Genomic DNA, 22445 nt, shown 5'->3' on the forward strand with positions numbered 1-22445 from the left:
GATTTTATTCTTTCATTCATGGTTTCTTGTGATTTTGATTCCTTTTCATCACTTTGTACAGTACTGTCTTTATCAAATATATATAGATATTGATGTTTGTATAGTGGCGTATCAAAGAATTGGGGCCAACTTGTGCCAAATATTGAGAAAAAAATGTTTTCTTAAATATAATCCACATTTTAAATTTATTATCACAAATTAATACTTTAAAATCACTTTTAAACAAACACACTCTTAAAAAATATTTAAAAAATTAGACAGTATTTTTTTAAAAAGCGCAGTTAATTTTATAGACCTAAATTTGTTTTGATCTTTTTAAATATCTCAATTTTTTTTAATTTTTAAAAATATTTTTTTTAAAGAATGGTTCTCCTAATTTTTTTTTTGTGTTTTTGGTCTTTCTTGATATATCGACGATTTTTACAACTTAACGACTGAACTAACAATGGTTTATTACTTAGGTGAACACTCTGGTATCCTTGAGTTTAGTTGGGTACCGGTACCCTTATCCAATCAAATAAAGTTATTAATTGCCATGTCACATTTTAAATTATTTTTATTTTAAATAAATTAAATTTTTTAATTAATTTACATTAAAGGTACTAGTACCGAACTACTTATCATGGGTACCTAAGAATTTACCTATTACTTAACGACTGAATTAGCGATAGTTTTAGTGACGATTTTAGTAGTATGAACTAAAAATGTGGATGAAAAATTTTATGAGGACCATTCTTTGAAGAAAAAATTTTGAGAGACTAAAAACGAAATTTGAGATATTTAGGAGAACCGCAAACATATTTAACACATTTTTATTTGACAATTTTAAAAATTTATAGTGCATTATTTAAAAAGGATATATATGCATTTTAAGAGCATTTTTTGGTTTTATGCTTAAAAAGGTCGATTAAAAGTGATTTATCTACTAAGGTGTATGATGGGAAAGTATCAGATAGACCAACAAGACTTGCGTTTAATTTTTATTGATTTGGAGAAGGTGTATAAAGTACCTAGAGAGATTTTGTGGAAAATCCTAAAGAAGAAAAAGTTCAGAATTTAATATATTTGAGTTATCCAAGATATGTATGAAGAAGGAGTATCGAATAGTGTGCAGACACATGGTGGGGAGACAAATAATGTCCCCGTTACAATAGCTTTTCCTTAAAATTCAACCATAAGCTCTACCTTTTTACCTTTTTGGATGTACTCATGCAACACATTCAAAAGATAGCACCAAGATGCATGCTTTTTGCAGATGATATACTACTATAGAAAACATTTATAATCATGGTTGTGAAAGCCCTATGATCACGTTGAGCAACCGTGGTGATGTAGCGTGTGGTTGTAAGTGGACTATTTATAATAATGATTTATTGGTAGTGGTAATAAACTAGAAAGCGCGCTACATATAACCACGATAGTAGTAAACAACTATGGTGAAAGGTCAGTCAACATTTTTTATTTTTGCTACATGTTTTTCCTGACTACGTTGACAACTTTCGTCACAATAGATAATATTAAATCTTTTTAACACAACAACAACAAGAACAATAACAAAAATAACAACAACAAGAAAGAAAAACAAGAAGAAGAAGAAGAAGAAGAAGAACAACAACAACAAAAACAAAAACAACATGAACAACAACAAGAAAAACAAGAACAACAACAACAACTACTACTACTACTACTACTACTACTACAAGAACAACCACAACAAAATAAATAAATAGAACCGTTAAACAAGAATATATTACCTGACACAACAACAACGACTAACGTTGCTAAGTTGAATCCATGCTTTCCACGTCTCGTTCAATTTGGAAAAAAGATGATGGTGTTCCGGAACTCGTGAATGGAAGAAATATTTTCGAGTTTTGTTTATGGAAGAAATGATGTTTTCAATTTTGGTTTAGTGGAGGAATAATGTTTCGTAAATGGAAGAAGTTTGGAAGCATTAGATGAAGTTTGTCTAAGTAAGTATAGGGCATAAGTTAATGAACTAAGAGCGTTATACATCTTTAAAAAAATAAGAAGGCGTCACTTTTAACCACGGTTGGAATTTTAAGCATGGCGAAAAGTGGCCTAAAAATAAGTAAAAACTAAAAAATGTGTGTTGGGATTCGAACCCATGACTAGATGCTACATTTGTCCACAATTGGAATTCAAATCGTGGAGAAAAATGGCTTAAAAATAAATAAAAAACCGAAAAATACTGGTGCTGAGATTTGATTGGATTGCTATAAATAAATAAATAAACAAAGGTACCACTCAAGTTGAAGGGACAATTTTATTGGATTGCTATAAGACCTGCGATATTGTAGGACAATATGTTTGGCAGTTAAAAATCAACACAATAATAAAGAAAGTGTTGTAGAGATGAGGATTGTGTTGGATGTGGGGTAAGCCTAGACAAGATAGGAATTCAAATGAAAATATTAGAGAGAGTGTTGAGGTAGCACCTATAGTAGAGTAGATGGTGGAAAATAGACTTAGGTGGTTTAGAGATGTAGAGAGAAAACCTAAAGATTTAATGATAAGGAGAGTAGATCACATGGAGAGAAGTCAAACAACTAAAGGATAAGGAAGACCTAGAAACACTATAAAAGAAGTTATTAAGAAATATATCGAGGTTAAAAATTTGGGTAGAAGCGTAGTCTAGGGTAGAACATTAAGGCAATAGTTGATCCATGTAGTCAATCCCACTTAGTGTGATAAGGCTTGGTTGTTGTTGTTGTTGTTGTTATAGTTGTTGACATTTTAAAAAGTATTGCACGTGTGACTTGAAACACAAGGAAACAATCATACTATGGTAGTTTTGGTGAGTTAGATGATTTTGAGTTTTCTAACTAATATAAATAATTACTTCCATTGAGATACAAATGGATAAGTTTTGTGCCCACATCCCCCGGAAGACAAGTTGTCAATCATTGGAAAGGCCTCAGCCCTGAAGTTAGGCAGCTATTAAGTACCAACTCCAACTTCATAATCTTCTTGTTATCCTTTACAATTAACAAATCTTGTACCATTAGAACTATGTTACTGAAAAGATTCACTTTGTTTGTATACTGATCACAGAGTAAAGCAAGAATTGTGTAATCTTGGTCATTAAAGTAAAAATTCCATAAAGACTCATTCCATGCATGGCTCCGGGCTTTAGCCAAAACACATGTTTTGACAACATCCTCCGGTGGAAGACGAGACAAAATGTTGGTTCGTATCTCTTTAGGAATCACACTGAGACGGTCAAGGTCAATAATCTGCAACAAAAATTAATATATATAAAAATATTGATTTTTACGAAATAAAATCAATATTTTTTTTGAACATAAAAATGTCGTTTTTTTTGGAGAAAACAAAAAAGTTGATTTTATCAAAAAAATTGATTTTTTCCCAAAATAAGAAAAGTCTTTTTTTAAAAATAAAAAATTCGATTTTTTTTGAAAAAAGAACTGATTATTTTTTACAAAATAAAAAAGTCAGTTTTTCCAAAATTATAGAAAGTAAGTTTTTTCTAATATAAAAAAACATATTTTTTTTGAAAATAAAAGAATTCGAAAAATTAAATTTAAATAGATTTTTTTATTAAAAACAATGATGTAAAACAAGAACTTTTTTAAATGACCAAGTTTTAAAAGAAAAATACATAACTAACTCATATTTCAAGAAAATTACCCCAATAACCCTGTTTGTGGGTGTTTTACACCTACACACCATTCCACATGTGGCCACTTTTTTTTTTTTTTAATTTTTTCAGTTACCTGCGAATTTACCTGTAGAATATTTTTATGTTTTGTTTGCATGTAAATCCGCATGTAACTGGAAAAATTTTAAAAAAATAGGAGGCGCCATATGGAATGGCGCCTAGGTGTAAAACACCCCAAACATGATTATTGGGGTAATTTTCTTGAAATATGAGTTAGTTATGTATGTTTTTTTAAAACTTGGTTATTAAAAAAAATTCCTGTCAAATATTATATTAAAAAATATTATAAAAAACTTTTAAAATAAATTTAAATAGTTTTTTATTAAAAAAGTTCAAAACCAAGTATAACAATTCGGTTCTTTAACAAATAGCTCGGTTTGGAAAAATTGTCTTATAATGGTTTGGTACGGTTCGGAATTTTGAACCATTATACCAAACCAAAACCATTGGTCCAATTCGTGTCTAGAAAAATTGAAACGGTTGTGTTTCCTTCGGATTATCTTATATAATGGTTCGGTTCAGTTTACTATCAACACTGTATCAAAACCAACCCTAATTACGGTCTTGCTATTACATGTTTGTTGTGTTCAATATTTGCTCCCTAATATTATCATATTTGTTTAGTTGTACTTACCCATTACCCAATAGCTTATGTTATGGTGTACGTGGACAAAGTGTAATGTAAAACAACATATGGAATGTAAGTTTAATAAATGGCGTAAGTCTGTATTCCAACACAAAATTCATATATAGAAAAATGTGAATATTATGGTTATTCATGATATAGTTCTGCTAGAAAACTAAATCGAACCTAACCATTATATAAGATCATCCAAATTAAACCGAACCGTTTCAATTTTTATAGATCCGAACTGAACCAAAAGTTTTGATTTGGTAAAACGGTTCTTGATTGACTATAACGATAAATTGATTTAACCAGAGGGAGGTAAAAGGGTGGCCGACATATCATCAGGGAAGAAGTTCAAAATTAGATTTTGGCAATTGAAGCAAGCTTCTAGTAATCGACTCATCTCAAAAACATCACAGTCAATCCTATCCATCTCCAAAGTTGTAATTGATGGAAGCCAGTGCTCTTCAGGTGCTTGCACAATAATGACATTTCTATGATAACAAATAATATACTCCCTTCGTCCCAATATATAAGAGAGAAAGTAAAAAATCACACTTATAAAGAAAAGTAGAAACATAATGATTGGACTTCTGGTTTTCTTGAAATAAAGTGCTTAAAAAGATCTAAAAACAATTTTAATTGATTGTTGGTTGTCGAAATTATGAGAGAGAATGTAAATTAAATGCAATTTGCATTTAATTTTACTTTGAAAAGATGAAAGTTAGTTTTTTTTTTTTTAATATTTTAGGACAAGAAAAATGCATTTTTTCTCTTATATTTTGGGACAGAGGGAGTACCTAGGTTATTTGTGATACAAACTTAATGAAATAATTTTATAAAAAAAAAAAACTATAAATAATTTAGCTTAATGTTCTAAGGTTCACACACGAGCGGAGGTCGAAGTCCTCAAGGGGGAAACCAAAGTGGTTGTTGTTAAAACTCGGATTGAGATACAAATGGATCAAGTTTGTGCCCACGTCCCCAGAAGACAAGTTTGTGCCCACGTCCCCTGAAGACAAGTCCTCAAGGTTATTTTTTTCTTGATTTTTATAAGCTTAATTTGTAGATATATAGAGGTTTTGTCATTTTTATGTGCAAATTTGTACATTTTGTATTTTGTCACATTTGGTTTTGGAAACAATGTAAATTTGGTATTTTGTGTTTACCAGATTTAAAATGATATGATTCTGATTCTGTCACATATTTTGTAGTTTTTGTGTAAAAAATGATTATGACTAATGAAAATGAGATTTAAAACAAATTATAAATGACAATTAATAAGATTTAGCCCCTCAGTTATTACGTAAAACGAAACAATGACCATTTGTTTTCTAAACTCGGTTTCACAAAAATCGAGGGATAAAGTAGCAAGTTTTCATGTCACATTTCATTACCTCGCCTGTGTAACTAAGATAAATGTTATTTTGCGTCCGAAGTATGATGTGTTATTTGTAGTAGTGTGGATAAAACTATTTTATCGAATTATTAGAAGTTAGATGGTATATATGGATTCTACTTATTATTGTCATTAAAAATATTTATTTGTTTAATATTAATTTTTAATTTTTTGTATCTATCCTTTTATATGTGAGATAATTTCCAAAATAATAAAAGTTGGATGGTTATATTATTTAAATAATGATATAATTACTATATTTATATTTTATATTTTGCATTTCACACTTGCATGGTTAGTAATAATTATTGTTACTGTAATGTGTCAAGTCATTGAATTTACGTGCCTTAAGTATTTGAATGGTTTATTTAATTATAAATTGATTTAAAACTGAAAAGAGGTTTGTTATCTTTTATTTAGCAACAAGTGCAACTTACAGTAGAACAATGCAAAATTTATGAAAACTTATGAAAACGTTGCTAATTAATCAATATGGTGCAATGTCTTTTCTAAGAGATGTTTCTGTTCCCAAACAAATTTGAACTTCATTATAAATTATAAATAAGAGGTACTTGGCACGATGAAAATACATAGTCTCAAATTATTTTCTCATATTAAATCATCTTTCTCTTCTCTAATGTACGAGAGCTAGTAAAAGAATTATTCTTCTGTAAAATACTATCAAAGATACGCTTAGAGAGATTATGCAATTCTCTTTAAAGATTCCAAGTATCCTGCAGAAAATTCACCGATAAACCCTTTTGCATCCAATATAGAAAGATTGGTGGGAACGAATTGTTCCTTAAGCATAATGTAGAAGCATACGCTTTGAAATTATATCGAGCAAATTTATTTCTCTATTTTCATCTCCATTCATTCTTAGTTTTGCAGCAGCCCCAAAAAAAAATTATCTTATTCTTTAGTATTTTTAATTTTAAATGTTTTTATCAAAGATAGTTCATGTTTTCAAAACAACTTCATCTCCTTCACATAGACAATTTTCCATAGCCACTGCTCTAATCCATAAACGAAATCACCTATATTAATATATTGCAATTTTGATATAGAAAGATAAAAGTGTAATATATAAACATCTACAATACATCAAATTTAATATTCATCCTCTTAAAAGTTGGACAACTAGTGAAAGCAATGTGTTTGTTTTAAGACAACCCACCATTTCTAAAATAATAATAATACAATAATAATTTATAATGAATTATTAACAATTGTTTTTTTTCTAAAACCAGTAATTAGTAATCTTATTTATAAATTGAAAGAACTCACAAGTTATTAATGATTAAGCTGTGAGTTAATTTTTGAAAACTCCATTTTAGCCAAAGTTATGCCGCATATATTATATTTAAAAATTCATTTTTAATGTATTCAACTGTATAATTTTATCTAAAAAATTATAAATTTATCTATGAATAAGTCACGACTAAATTTTCAAAAATCTTTTCGACAGATTTTCTAGTAAACAAGTTTAACCATAAAAACATAGATTTACCAACGAATAAACTATAGATAAATTTATGGAAATTTTTTTTAGATAAACAATTTTATTCACAAAAATTTAGATTATTCACGAATAAGTTGCGGATAAGTTTTTAATTTTTTTTAAATAATTAAAAAAACAAGTGTAGTTGAAAGTGAAAAAAACTCTCAATTTAAAAAAGATAAATTTAATATATTTTAAAATTTTATAATGGTGATGGCATAATTGTAGGGGTATGAAATTTTTAAAAGGAAGTGTAGGTAGCAACCTTATTATTTTCATTGGATGCTAATGCCCCAAATATTTCTTTCTTTAAGCCTATTCTTTCATCCGTCTTATATAATAATAACTAGACAAAGTTATCAATGGAAGAAGATTTTCAGCACTATTCCATTATCACATTTATCATAATGAACATTTTACATTTAGTATTATGTAACTACAGGTCAAGTTTTTTTAACCATAAGTTTAGAGTAAAACTTTTTAGTATGAATATCATACCAGGATTTTGTTTTTATAATTTTTTAGTTATTAAATAAAATTAATATTTAGAGGATAATATGAAGAGTATTTTCATTCATTTAAAAGGTATGAAAACCAATTTTCATTTTTCTTTAGACCCGTTGTGTTATGTTTTTTCTTTAGGCCTATTATTGTAAAATCTGGAATTTCTTTAAGCCCATTATACTTCAAGGCTAAAATTAAGTCTGACATATCAGAATTTCAGATTTATTTAGTCCGTTATTTTAAGAGTTTTTTTTTCACCCTTAAATATGGCTCTCTAAAAACTCAAAATTGTTTGGAGGTATTTTCGGAGACACATCTCCAAAACACATCTTAAATCACTTTATATTTCTTAATTCAAACAGCCACTCTATCTTTGTTAAATATTAGTCCGGAGATACATCTTCAAAAACACTTTGAAATTTATTTTTAACTATTTAAACGTCTGTATTTCAAATATAACTTACCTTGTATGTTCGTATATTTAAAAATTATTTGTTTAATACTTTCTCCTATCACTATTATAAATGAATTTGACTTTCTTTTTTTATATATTTAACAATTAATATATCTAGTTCATATATGGACTAGATACATTAATGGTCAAATATAGTAAAAAAAATCAAAGTGACCATAGAGTAATTCTTATTTATGTACTTAAAAGTATACATTAATTGAAAGATGAAAAGAAATGATAAGAAATAGAAATCATACATACTCTAGTAGACAATTAAAAAAATGAAAATTACTTGTCATATCATGGTAACATACCACATTATAATGCCTCAAAATTTAGGCTAACAAATCAATCAAAAATTCAATCAAACTTATGCTTGTTCTCCACATAAAAATACAAATAGTATAATATTATACTCAATACAAAAAATATATATAGATTATCATCAAAAACTGTTTTAGAATGTTGCAGCTTATTCAAATTCATCAACATTCTTCTTCATCTCCTCAAGGTATGCATAATATACTCAGCATAGAGATCCCTGCATCAAATTATAGATAACATAACATTGAGTTTATATATTTTGCATATTATAGATATTGCAATATTTTAGTTACATATAATTCTTAAATTATTTCTCAAAATATTAATATATAAATTAATTTTTCTATGTATACTTACATTGAGTGTTGGATGGCTTCAACAGCAGTGGAAGGTGGCAAAAACTCATTAACTGCTACCTCCTTGTTCTCATTCTTCTTATCTGTACAATTTCTTAAAGAAACACAAATTTTTTTGAAAAATTTTTAAGATAATTATCACGTGTTCGCTTTTAAATTTTTAATAGAGAAAATTGCATGAAAATTTTAGTAACTAGTAAAAGCAAAAGATGTTATGTAAATATTTTCTGTTGAAGTGAGATTATAAAGGATACAGTCTTCGAAGAAGCGACGAATCTCCATTAGGCGATGAGGTTGGAGTTCTTTGAAGTCAGTATAGTGCTTATACTCGGGATCATCAGCGCAGACCGCGATGATTTTGTCGTCCTTCTCACCCTGTGTTAACATGATATGAACTTGTTTATTATGCAAACTCGAGGAATAGAATAATGAATCGGTTTGTTTTATAAAAGTCGGAGAAATACCTGATCGATCATAGGCATTAGTCCGATGGCCCTTGCTCGCAGGAAACAGCCAGGAATAACAGGCTCCTGCCACATAAATAATTCGAAAACTTCTCTAGTTAGTAAATTGGTTTAAATGATTCTTGTGTAAGTTAGATGAATTTGATAAGGTAAGAAGTTACCTGCATGAGAACCAAGACATCGAGTGGATCGTTGTCTTCGCATAGAGTTCGAGGGATGAAACCGTAGTTATGAGGATAAACAACGGACGAATACAGAATACGATCGACCTGAATATCAGATGAATTAAAGTGAGAAATTTCAAGTAAATGTTTTGTTCATTTCAAATTTCAGAATGAAAGCAATAGGTTTATACCTTAATTAATCCAGTCTTTTTGTCAAGTTCATATTTGACCTTACTTCCCTTAGTGATCTCTACAACCTGTAGGAAGCATAAAACCATTGAACAAGCAGAAACAACACAATGCAGTGAAACTAAAATACCCAGCGAAATCTAGACGGTCTGATCTCAGACTAACAATCACTAATGTGCCGACTATATGAATGCAGAGAATTGTTTATACTGACAATCCGAAATTAGTAAAATATCTTAGATTGAGCATTAAAGTAGCGATGGCAAACGAGCGGATGCATGTCTCGTCCCATAAGGCTGCAAAAAACGGGGCAACACATGCATAGTTGATGGTGCAGGTCTAGAACTTTGGTTGGCAGAAAAATTATAGCATGGTGGGATGGACTGACTGACACTACACCTATAAAGTCTAAAAATTCTAAAATTCATGTTAATTCTCGCATCCACAAAGGTCTAAAAAAAAAGGTTAGAACAATGCATTGCGGCCCGAAAAAAATGCTGACAAAACGGACATGCTTGGTTGGCCGGTCCATTTTGCCACTAGGGAGAAATGAAAATCAAAGTTGTGAACTTACGCAATTGAAAATATGTGGTGCTCCGGGTCCTACACATGAAAATTAAGATCATTAGTGGATTCATTATTCATCTAATTTTAAATTGAATATCAATGAACTACTAATTATTTAAATTGATTGTAATTTTACAACAATACCAATTTCAAGATCATGCCAAGGGTGTGCAGCAACTGATCTCTTTGACATAGATGAAAGAATCCTTTCATTCAAACGTGGTGTTGGGCGAGTTTTTTGAACTTCTTCACCATTCTCTTCACTCATCTTTAAATACATCACACAAAGAAAACAACATAAATAAGAACAAACATTTTGTAATGAATCATCAAGACTAAAAATGATTTAAGATCACAAAAATCTATTTTAAAACACGTAAACCATCGAGTTAAAATCTTCCACTAATATATATGTAATCCAAGTTTAACAATTCAAGATCATCAAAACCAATATTTTAAAAACCGAACCAGACATCGAATTGTCAAGCGGGTTCATGGATCATGTATGACAAATATGAACCTATAACTCCCAAAAGTCAATGATTTTCTTCTGATCATCTAATCAAAATTGGATCTACATATGAAAGGAGTCACACAAACAATTTGTTCATGTCATGATGATTCTAGAACTATACCATTGCTAATTGGTGGAATGATCAATCAATGAAAATAAACATTCAATATAATAAAATTGAAAGACTATCAACCCATAATAGTAAAATAGAAAAAGGTAACAACTTGATAAACAAGATTGGAAACAAAATCAACAAATAACAAAAACAACAAACCTTGAAGAACAGCAAAAGGAAATAGTATTAAGAAAAGGTGTAAAGGGTAATGTGGAATGAATGTTCCTAAGAAGTGTAATGGTTTGTGTTTGTGATGTTTATACTATTATTTATAGAAGTCAAGGAAAATTTTCACTCGAGACAAACTAGCTTACAACTCCACATGTTCATTGGAAGTTTCAAAAGGCAAATTATAACCAATCAAATAACTAATCTAGAGTTAATTATTAGTATTTCCAAAAAAAGGTTGATTTCATGCTAAATTAGTTTACTCCATTTTGTAAAACTCTTGTTTCTTACTGCTCCCTCAATCTTAAATTTGGTTTTTTTTTGTGTGTTTTTCACATTTTTTGTATAAAATACTAAAGTAAACTTCATGTAATCCTTGATCATATGATAAACATGGGAGTGTATTATTCTTTATTTTTGTATAAAATGTTAATGCTTTACTGTAAACTGTTTATAACATTTTTTCACAGGCACAAGTTTAAGTGGGTTGAAGTACTTAGACTCGCAAGAGGCACCCCCAAGTTTAGAAAGTAGTATTTATTTTATTTTTTGAAAAATAGGATGAATTTTTATCGGATCAGACTCATATCATAATTTGTTTGAGTTAACATTCAAAGTCAATCTATTAAAAAGAGAAGAAAAATATAATCGTAGAGAAGAAAATTTAAAAAAGAAAAGAGAACAAAAAAAGAGATATTTAGTCCACATGTCATTAGGGGATTATTAAATGCAAAAGGGGACAAACTTGAGGGGTCAAAATCTAATAATTGGAACTTAGAGGGTTAACATCAAACAATTACAAAACTTGGGATCAAAATCAAGCAATTGAAACATGAAGGATCAAAATCAAACAATTGAAAATTTTGGAGGGCCAAAACTTCATTTAAACCAAACAAAAATAATTTGCCACTCGCCTCCACATAGAAACATTAAAATAAGTTTAAAAGGATTTGAAAAACAATGAAATAAGGATTTTCTTTAAAAAAAAATATGAGCTTTACCTCATTGGCAGCTACAGGGGCCGTTTGTTTTGGCTTTTTTTAAAAAAGATTTTTATAGTGCTACAAAATTTTGCAACAAAAATTTTACAAAGAAACGTTTTATAAAAGCTTCAAATGAAAATTTTATTTAAATAGTTATTCTTAAAATGTGATTTTAAGTATTTCATCTATTTATGGAAAAAAAATTGAATATAAAAAAATTACTTAATTTTGAAGCTATTTCAAATAGATTTTCATAAAAATCATTTTTGAAATACAACTTTTTGAAAAAAAATACGATTTTGACTAAATTTTGATCGTCAATAATCTATGTTTATGTTCTAGGATGTCAAAATTAGTGTTTCATTTTAGAAAAAACGAATATAAAAAAACTTGTAATATTTTGAAAAACAGTTTTAGAAAATCTATTTTCAAAAATACAAAGAAAAAATCTATTTTTTTTAAATTAAAGCTGAAACAAATTGGCCCATAGTTAAATAAGAGATTTGATATTTGTACACAAAATAATGACACTACACCGTATAATACTATTTTTTTTAATTTTTAATATTTTAATTATACTTAAAAATTTAAATTTATACACAATTTAATAATACAACTCACATGAATAATACGGTATAAAATACAGGTGTAAAAATTCAGTGTCATCTAGTTGAATAAATATACACTCTTGTACAAGAAAGAAAAAAAAAATCATTGAGTTCATTATAAAAATCTAAATATCGAATTTTACCAATAAAAAGAAGACAAAATTATGGAAATGATGAAGGGGCGTGATTTAAGGAAAATATTCCCTATGCAATTTCGTAAACACCAATATGAAAGTGGACATAAAATATTAAAGCTAAAAAGACAGGCTTTCCATCGTAGGTTTTATAGATACTTTTATTCTATCTTGTTACATGCACTCACGATCATTATAATGTATAACTCAATAGCTCTTCATTTGACTTGTTCCTCATCTTTTTTGGGCGCCCAATAGCTCTTCTCATCAAGGGTGGGTTGACTGCAACTTCTCCAGCAATAACAGGCCACAGTTGTGGTCCATTAGTTGGATAAACTATGTTGCCATAACACTCCAAATATTTAGCAGTCCTACAAATAACAGCCATAACAAATTATTAAGTGTCCATAGTTAATTGTCCTACAAAAACAGCCATAACAAATTATTAAGTGTGCCATAATCTCTTACTTGTAATAATCATCAACATACTCTTCTGGAGATTTCTTCATTTGCCTCTACACCTTCATCACCCTCACCACCAGCATTGGCACCTTCAGTATTTTCCACTCCTACATTAGTACCATCCACATCCATTTCTACACCCTCATCAACTATTTCAGGAATATCAATGCCATGCTCGACATATATATTCACAACATCAAATCCTTCAACATCCTTGATAAACCTTAGTACATCCCTGTCATTTTCTATAGCTGTCAGACCCCTGGCAAAACTGAACCTAGGGTTCACATACCAAATACACTTCAAACTTTTATATCCCACCTCATGAATCAATTTCTCTAGTTCTATGTAGGATATATAATCAACATCCCATGCCCAATTCAATTCTGTAACTATCCCATCTAGGTACCATTTAACAGGACTATGCACAAGGGAACCACGATGGTGAATCCTTAGCCTAATTCTATGAGCAATAGCTGGCCTGAATAAGACAAATTTTAGGGTTAGGTTTTTACATTAAACAACATTTCATTTTCATTCGTAGGGACCACAATCAATACATATAAAATTAGGGTTTCTAATACCTGGGACCACAGACAATATAAAACACATTGGGACCACAGACAAAGATGTTCAGATACGTACCTGAAGCAAAACTTTGCATCTTCTTTCAACTTTGATGAAAGTGGAACTGGGAACTCTTCTGACATTGCAACGAAGGTGGATGCACAATGGAGATGAACAAGGTTGAGCAGAAGTTACGCGAAGGAGATGAACAAGGATGAACAAGGTTGAGCAGAAGTTACGCGAAGGAGATGAACAAGGATGGACAAGGTTGAAGAAGAATCAGAATGAAAATGAAATGAGGAAGACGAGGAGAAACCCAGAATGCTTAAGTATATGAAGGGTTCAAATTAATCCATATAATAATTACATTAAAATCTTTTATGAAAATATTACATATTAAGTTAATTAAGTTAATAATTAAAAAATGAAATTAAAATAAAAATAGTGATGTGGCAAGTGACTGGACCAAATATTCCTTGCCATGTCATTAAAATTGCACTTAAGTGATGGGGGACCTTCAAATATTCATCAAAAATTAAAATGGGGGACCTGAAACTTGGCTTTTTTAGTTTGGGGACTAAAAAGTTAAAAACACCAAAATAGGGGGACTAAAAGTGCATTTAAGCCAATTAATTTTCTTTGTTGGTACGTTGCACGTGTGACGTGTGGAAAATAATCCACTCGCATGTTCACAAATCAAAGTTAAAGTTAAATTAATAAATTTAAACATATAGAATGATATACTTAATATTCTAAAAAGCTTACATTCTATTAAATTAAAGAATTAAGTCTTATATTTCTTGTCAAATTCTTCTGTCTTTTAGTGTACTAATAATTTTTAGACTTGTCAAATTGTTTTGCAGATTTAACAAACTTGTGGCTCAAGGGTTCACACAAATCTAAGGGATGGATTATTTTGAAACTTTCTCTCCAATGGTTAAGATATTCATAGTCAGAGTTCTTCTTGCTCTAGCTTCAATTAAGAGTTGGCATATACATCAATTAGATGTAAATAATGCTTTCGTGCATGGAGATCTCAATGAGGCAATCTACATGAAGATTCCAGAAGGAGTTCGACCACCTAAGTCAGACTTAGTCTGCAGACTCACAAAATTCCTCTATGACTTGAAACAAGCAAACAGACAATGGTTTGACAAACTCACTTCCTTCCTTATGAAATAAGGTTTACTCAAGGCCAAGTTTATCACATTGTTTTATAATCAAATCCGCCAACACTACCATTGAGACAGTCAAAGTACTATGCATATAGCTTCCAAACTTATCATCCTCGAAAGAACCCAATATTTGGTTATTGACGGCTATATTGTCATATTAAAATTCAAAAAGAGTTCATGAGACTATTTTCTACTGCCTCAAATTCTGTCATATTAAAATTCAAAAAGAGTTCATGAGACTACTTTCTACTACCTCAAATTCTCAAGTGACTGATATATTCACCAAAGCATCAAATCCTAGACTTTTCATGCATTAGTGGTCAAGCTTGAACTTGTGGATATTTTCCACCCTCCAACTTGTGGGGGGTAACAATAGAAGATGACGAAAATAAGTAACTTGTTGTGCAAGTCACCATTGTTGGATCAAGCATTGATAAAAACACAAGTGTTACTTGTTGCATAAGTAATTTGATTACCCATGGCTAGCTATAAAGTTTGTTAGGAGGTTAACTCTCTAACTAACTTGTAGAAACCACTAGCATCTATATAAGCTAGTTTGGATTCCATTCTCTAATCAATGAATCAATGCTTCTTTCCTTCAAAATTTCTTCAATCAATTATTTCAATGTTATCATGGACAATGTATCTAATTTTAACCATATTCTTGTTGTTTCTCTCTCACCTTTTCTGATTTTCTCTATCCTAAGTAAAAAATCAGTTAGAGCTTAGAGTTAAGTAATAAACTGTAACTAAATAACTTTCCAAACAAACTAATAGAATTTGGCACACATAAGATAGCAATGTACATTAGTAGGAAATTTCTAATACACACATACATAATTTTTGCAGCTCATTTTCATGTGACTAACACAATGAAAATCAAAATTCAAGGAACATTCATAGAATCAGGAGACAGAGATATCATTTGAAGAAGACTCGAATTCGAGAATGTTTCTTCAAGCACAAGTCCTTTCACATTCCCACCATCAACACTCTCTTTACTCAAATGAACCAACTCCCTAGCAACATCAACCATTCCCATCTTTCCATCTGCACCAAACAGCAAACATCTTGTTGCAAGATCAGCAATAATCTGAATCTGTTCTTGACAATAATGCGGTTGCTCGTGATATTCAAGAACCGGATCAACAATTTCCTCGATCTTCCCGTCCCTAATTTTCTTCAATGCTAATGTAGGCGAGTCCATTTGATTTGATCCATAGATAATCTCAAGTAGCATCACACCTATGTCATATACATCGTTTTTGCATATGCGGTATCGTTCGCGATTTTCGCATTTCGTGTAATCATAATTAACTAGTCCAAATCCTGCAATCTTGGCTGAAAAATCATCATCTAGGAATATGCAACTTGACTTTAGGTTATGATGAAATATTGGAGGAGATTTATCATAATGTAACAATGCAATAGTATTAGCGATTTCGGTTGCAATGTTCAATCTTCTATACCAATCTAAACCGAGTTTTTGTCCTTTGTTTTGAAACTTTTGATGTAAATGCTCCTCTAAAGTACCATTTGCAGGATATTCGTAAATCACTAGAGGCGCGTAGTTAGAATCAACGCAACAGCCAAGAATCGACGCAACATTTCGATGTAGAATAGACGATAGGACTTCGATTTGTGACATGACTTGGATCATGTCTTTTTCGTTCTCGCATTTTGATAACTTGTGTATAGCTACATGTGATCCATCACCAAGGACACCTGCAAACATTGTGCTGTTATTGCATTGCATGAGTTTTCTGCTCTCTTCGAAACCGTTGGTGGCATCTTCTAATTCATGGTGGCTGAATAGTCGAGTTCTACACGGTTTTCGGAAGGAAATGTTGTGGTAATAAGCTTGCTCGGAATCGAACATTCCCGGCTTTTCTTTTCGTCTTAGAAGATAAAATAGTGTGGCTAAGGAGGCAACAATAAGAACTGGACAAAGGATTCCTGCATGATAATAAGTACGTCATGGGACTAATTGGCGTAAAAGCATATCCACGAGACAATCTATGTGGACAGATATGAAAAACGCGAAAAGATAATACATAGAGTTTGATCGCGATTCGCGAAGTTTAATCGATTTTTCCTACGTCTCCGAGTGCAGATTCTTTTAAAAGTTTAGAATGCTATGATACTTACCAGCAATGATGACCATTTTTCTTTGATCATGTCTTTTGATGTAGCAGTCACTTCCATATGCTTCCTTTCCATCTTTGATACATGCTGCAATGGAAATACATCAAGCAAAAGCAGATGTCAGAATGTGTAGATAAACACCTTATTTAAGCGCTTAATAAAAAAGTGCTTATGTACCAGATATTTCTACAATCGACATAAGTCAGCAAAAAGTCAGGTCAAACGATACCTAAAGAGCTTATGAAAAGAAGCTCAACAAAACTTATACGAATATATCATAAGTTAGTTTCATAAATTTCTTCAGAATACCTATATAAGTGCTTTTATGATAAGCAAAACCATAATGATAAAAAGTGAAAACTACTCACATAGTAAACATCCTGTCCCATTAGCAAAACCATCGCCAACATAACCATCTTGACAAACACACCTTACACCATCTTTAACCGATGTAGAATTCACAACATCAGCATTCTTAGCACAAATCATCTCAGAAAAGTTCCTAGGAATAGCAAATTCCAATTTCACTCCTCTTTTACCTGAATAAGAGCCTCTCAAAACAGCCCAACTAGAAAACCCCCTACATCCAAACTTCGAAAAAACTGAAAAACCTTCACCAACATGCCATACACTATGATCAGAAAGTGGATAGCAACATCCAAGAGAACCACCTCCTCCTACACTTCCATCACAACCAGGGAGATTAACCGTTTCACAATCCGCTTTACAAAGCGAAGAATCCTCGCAATCATAGAGGCCAACAATGTTATCAACCGATACTCCGAAATAGTTCTTTCCATCGAAAAACCTCTCGCCGAATGAGTTTAAATCGTTGTATTGGCGACAGGACGACGCGCCGGGGAAGTCTACTAGTAAACCGTCTGAGAAGAAGTCCAAAATGGGATAGTTTTGTGAAGCTAGTTTGATGAAAAGGGTGGATGAGTTTGTGCAAGTGAGGTGAAAAGAAGATGAGAATGATGATGATGCACATGAAGTGTTGTTGAGATAGAATGGAAATGGAACATGATGTTTTCCACATGTTTCGTTGCATGAATTTGGTAGCAAAGGTGGTTGAACTAGTTTAGTTTGAAGTTGTTTTTGAGAAGAAGTAAAAGGGAAGAACAACAAAAGAAGCTCCAAAATGATAATAGTAACAAAAGAAGTCATGGTAGTGAGAATGCTATAGTGAAAGAAAAACTAGTTTGAAAAAAGCCTACAATTTCAAAACTAAATAGATGATTACAAATAATATGAATAGAAGAGAACATGGTGTACTATGGTACATACTATACATAGTTTTTTTTTTTTAAAAAACTTGCATATGGTCGAGACCTAGCAGATTAATCTAAAGGGACCACTAGTGGAAGACCATTTAAAATAGAGTTGATAAAACGAGTCCGGTTCGTTGAATATATCTATTTTGTCTATATAGCGGGTTAAAGTTTCAGATTCACACTCTGATGAACTCTCTTTGTCTCGTCCCATTTTTTGTCGCCTTTTGCAGGTGCGGACAATAACATAACTTTTCTACAGAGCCGCCATGCCCTCATTTTTTTTAAGAACGGACAAATATTTGTACACTCAATTATGTGTGTCCCGCTACTTATTATTTTGCAGGTTTTTGTGGAACGCACCTAAACAGACAGTCATGCTCGTTTGCCACCCTTATTTAAAATGAGAGTTTTGCTATGTATGAACTAATTCAATATAAGAATTATTAGCATTGGAATTCGAACTTGAGATTTAGCATACCTCATAACCTAACCCTACCAATTAGAGTTTTAAAAAAATGTCTGCGACCGCAAAAACGATTGAGAAAAACTATATTGACAGGTGTCGATATCAATACTGTTATCACCGTTTTTATATTAAAGAATAAATAGTGATAATTCACACTATGACGATTACAATCAGTGTTGCGACTTATACACCGACTGAATTTGCAAAATCCTTTACGCGACCGACGGAGTTTTTTAAAACCTTGCTACCAGTATCAAAGTATGGTTTGTGATGAAACTTGGTGCCACGTGGCAAAATCAAGGAGATATTTATGGGTAATGAGGAAGACATAGAAGTTGAAAAAATGGGAGACGATTGGTCTGTAGAATAGGGTGCAATTGGTAGAAAAATAATATGTGGGAGTATGTGCATAGTGAGCGTGGCCAAGGGGTGTGAGAATTTCAATCTCGTTGAAAATTGCATTACGTAGGATATAGTAGTACGAGTATTATAGAGTATGGTGAAATGAGACTTGGAGCACACAATGAGGAGATATCAATAACTTTTTAAATATATTTTAAACTATGTTTGAGAATTACGGAATGTCAGATCTGTCAACAATTTTAGGATGCGTACCTTACAAAAAGATATTGATATTATAGTATAATGTTATTTTATAATATTATTATTCATATTTATGCGGTTCTTGTTGAAACTTACTACAAAGTGTTGCTGCAGAAAATGACAGAAGAGTGTAAAGCCCAAATAAGCGCCGAGATTAACTAAATTAATTTGTGAATTTGTTTGTATATTTTGTACGAGTGAAATTTTTTTTATCGAAAACTCTAAAATATTTTTCAAAAATAAACGCATTTCAAATCAAATTTTAAGGTGTTTCAAAAATGCATCTTCGAAAATGCTAAATTTATATTTGAACGTTAAATTTAAACATTTGGTGATATTTTCGGAGATTCATTTTCGAAAATATTCAACTTATACCACCTTGCTGCATGAACTACTTCATTCTCCTCATTTCACCCCATAACCAAAACACTCTAAAAAACTTCATTCATTGTCAATCGATTTTTCGTCTTCAAACCAAATTTCAAGTGTTTTTATCATGTCAAAGAGAGTATAAAAAGCTACAATTTAAAGTAAATTTTCCTCATTTCATCTCTCATTTTCTTGCATTGAAGCTGATTTTTGGATGAAAAATTTTATGCGTCTCTTCGGATATCACAACTAATATATCTATTCAACATTTTACCGTTGTTTACTTTTACGGATTTTTAAGTGTTTTTCTGTTTTTATGTACTAATTCTGCCTAAATAAATTTTGTTGTTGGTTCTGCATAATTCGGAAATGCATATCCGAAATATTTTAAAAAACCATCAGAGCATGTTTCGGATATGCATCTCCGAAAACCCTCTGTTTTCGTTAAAAAATAAGGAGTGAATTTGGAAGTGTATATCTAAAACATGCCATGACATAAGATAAGAATTCTTGAGACCAAATTCCTCTAAATCTTCTGTAAATAGGGTTTCCAAACCATTTCTTCAACATCACACACCACAAATCAGAGATGACCCAAACATATCATCACCTTGCTTTTGTTTATTTCAATGGTGCAAAGCCGCCACTTCAATTTAGGCTCTGGCTTGACTTCTGCAATGATATTAGGCATATCTTCATAAACATCATTTGTTGCGCAAGATTGTGAAGCGGGATTGAGAGCACCATTCCAGCGCCAAGCACCAATAATCCATCGACCACAATCATATATTTTAATTCTAGCATTCTACAAAAAAACAAACATGCCATGAAAGAGCATATTCAAAGGTTCAAAATCCAACTAGTTATAACTCTAAAAGTCGATATCAAAACCACGTCATAGTTTTCAAGAGATACTACTAGCGAACCAGTTTGAATCTTTCTCCCACCCACCTAGTGAAAATCGAAGATCCCTCCACCTAATAAGAAATTCCTCCACCTTAACAAACCAAGCCTTCAATGTCTCCATATTTGAAGCCTAAGAGGAGATACCAAGGAGAATCATTCCCTGCAAGAATTTTCCAAGCCCATTTTCTTATAAGAGCAATATTGAAAGCAATACAATCTCTCACCCCTAATCCCATATGCAATTCTGGTCTATAAATTTGATCCCATGAAACCCATTTGATTGTTTTTTATTCCCTCCACCATTCCAAAGAAAAGCGCATTAAATCTTTATGATTTCTTGATAAACTATTTTCAGGTCCTTTGAGAATGAAAAGAAGAAAAATGGGATTGAGTTTAAAGCATATTTAGACTAGTAACTCGTCATCCCAAAGAAACCGGTTTACCCTTCTAAGTAGAAAGCCTGCTATGGAGCTTTACGAGCAACGGATCCCAAGAGGAGTACCTGCGAGGTTTGGCCTTAATTGGTAAGCCCATAATGGAGAAAGGGAATAGGCTAGTTGCACAGGACAGGAATTCTGAGGCAACTAACAAAAACTGGCTCAGAGTTAAAACCAAGAATTTTGCTTGTGTTCATTAGGGATGATATGTTGGACATTAAATTCTTTGTTGGACATTTATTGGTGATATGTACTGTTGTTGAAGTTTCTTCTCCCCATATATAATTTGAAAATTGTTTAGCCTTTAGCATGCTTCTTAACATGTTCAATATGCTTCTCTTCTTTCTTTCATCAATGCCATTATGTTGAGGTGTGTAGGAAGCTATTATCTCATGCCCAACTTCTTCTTTAACATAGAATTGTGAAAACTTAGTTGAACTATATTCATGTCGCCCATTAATTCTCCATCTCTTGTTGTCACATTCATTGTGTTTTTTAACTAACTACTTAAAATTTTTTAGTCGAGTGAATACTTCACTTTTCTTCTCCATCAAGTAAATCCAATATACTTGGTGAATTCAACTATGAAGGTTACAAAAAATAGAAATTACCTCCCATTGACTTTACATCAAATGGTCTATATGCATTTGAATGAACAATCTCTAACTTGTGCTTTGACTTTATAGGAAAGTCATGCTTGAATGACTTCCTTGTATATGCTTGACTACGCAATATTTTCACACAATTGCTTTGATATTTTGATCTGAGGAAGATCATACACATTTTCTTCATATGCATTATACTTTGATTTAAAAAATTCAGATTACCATACCTTTGATGCTAAATCTAGTTCTAATCCTCAATAGTGGTTGACACGAGACATTGATGGTAAAACATGTTGATCATAATCCTCTTGTGGTTTGACATAGGTGTCTTCAAAATTCGTTTAAAATTTGCAGTAAACACCTTCAATTACTTGTCCTATAGCCTTGTAATATAGTTCTTATCAAACAATTGGCTCAAACTAACTAGCTTGCTTGGTATTGAAAGAAGCTTGAATCGAATCGATGCTCTTGATATTGATTTGTTGGGATTTTTTTATTCTCAAAGTAATGAGTGTTGTAGATTATGTCCACCCATGCAGCTTGATTCCATCTTCTTGAAATGATTAATCTTTTTCCTGCAAAATAATAAATAATTATATAAACCTGAGGCGTGTAAAAACACTGTCCTTAAGGATTTATCCGCCTCATAAGCGCAAATCCC

At 31.3% G+C, this 22445-nt stretch overlaps 2 protein-coding genes across 2 annotated transcripts; both read right to left on the bottom strand.

The window, feature by feature from the left end:
• Positions 1–8438: 8438 nt before the first annotated feature.
• On the bottom strand, positions 8439–11061 carry LOC131618238 (soluble inorganic pyrophosphatase 1-like). Its single transcript, XM_058889501.1, has 9 exons — positions 11042–11061; positions 10398–10521; positions 10261–10289; positions 9689–9754; positions 9495–9602; positions 9334–9399; positions 9124–9244; positions 8871–8952; positions 8439–8730 (listed from the first exon to the last, which is right to left on the bottom strand). Exons 2-9 carry the CDS (start codon positions 10519–10521, stop codon positions 8688–8690), a joined length of 639 nt encoding a protein of 212 aa, XP_058745484.1. The 5' UTR covers positions 11042–11061; the 3' UTR covers positions 8439–8687.
• Positions 11062–15769: 4708 nt separating this feature from the next.
• Positions 15770–18330, bottom strand: LOC131618239 (probably inactive receptor-like protein kinase At2g46850). Its single transcript, XM_058889502.1, has 3 exons — positions 17493–18330; positions 17128–17211; positions 15770–16935 (listed from the first exon to the last, which is right to left on the bottom strand). The coding sequence occupies exons 1-3, from the start codon at positions 18289–18291 to the stop codon at positions 15866–15868; spliced, it is 1953 nt and encodes a 650-aa protein (XP_058745485.1). The 5' UTR covers positions 18292–18330; the 3' UTR covers positions 15770–15865.
• Between the last annotated feature and the right edge of the window lie 4115 nt (positions 18331–22445).

This window comes from Vicia villosa, linkage group LG7, assembly GCF_029867415.1.
Source record: "Vicia villosa cultivar HV-30 ecotype Madison, WI linkage group LG7, Vvil1.0, whole genome shotgun sequence".
Taxonomy (NCBI): Eukaryota; Viridiplantae; Streptophyta; class Magnoliopsida; order Fabales; family Fabaceae; genus Vicia; species Vicia villosa.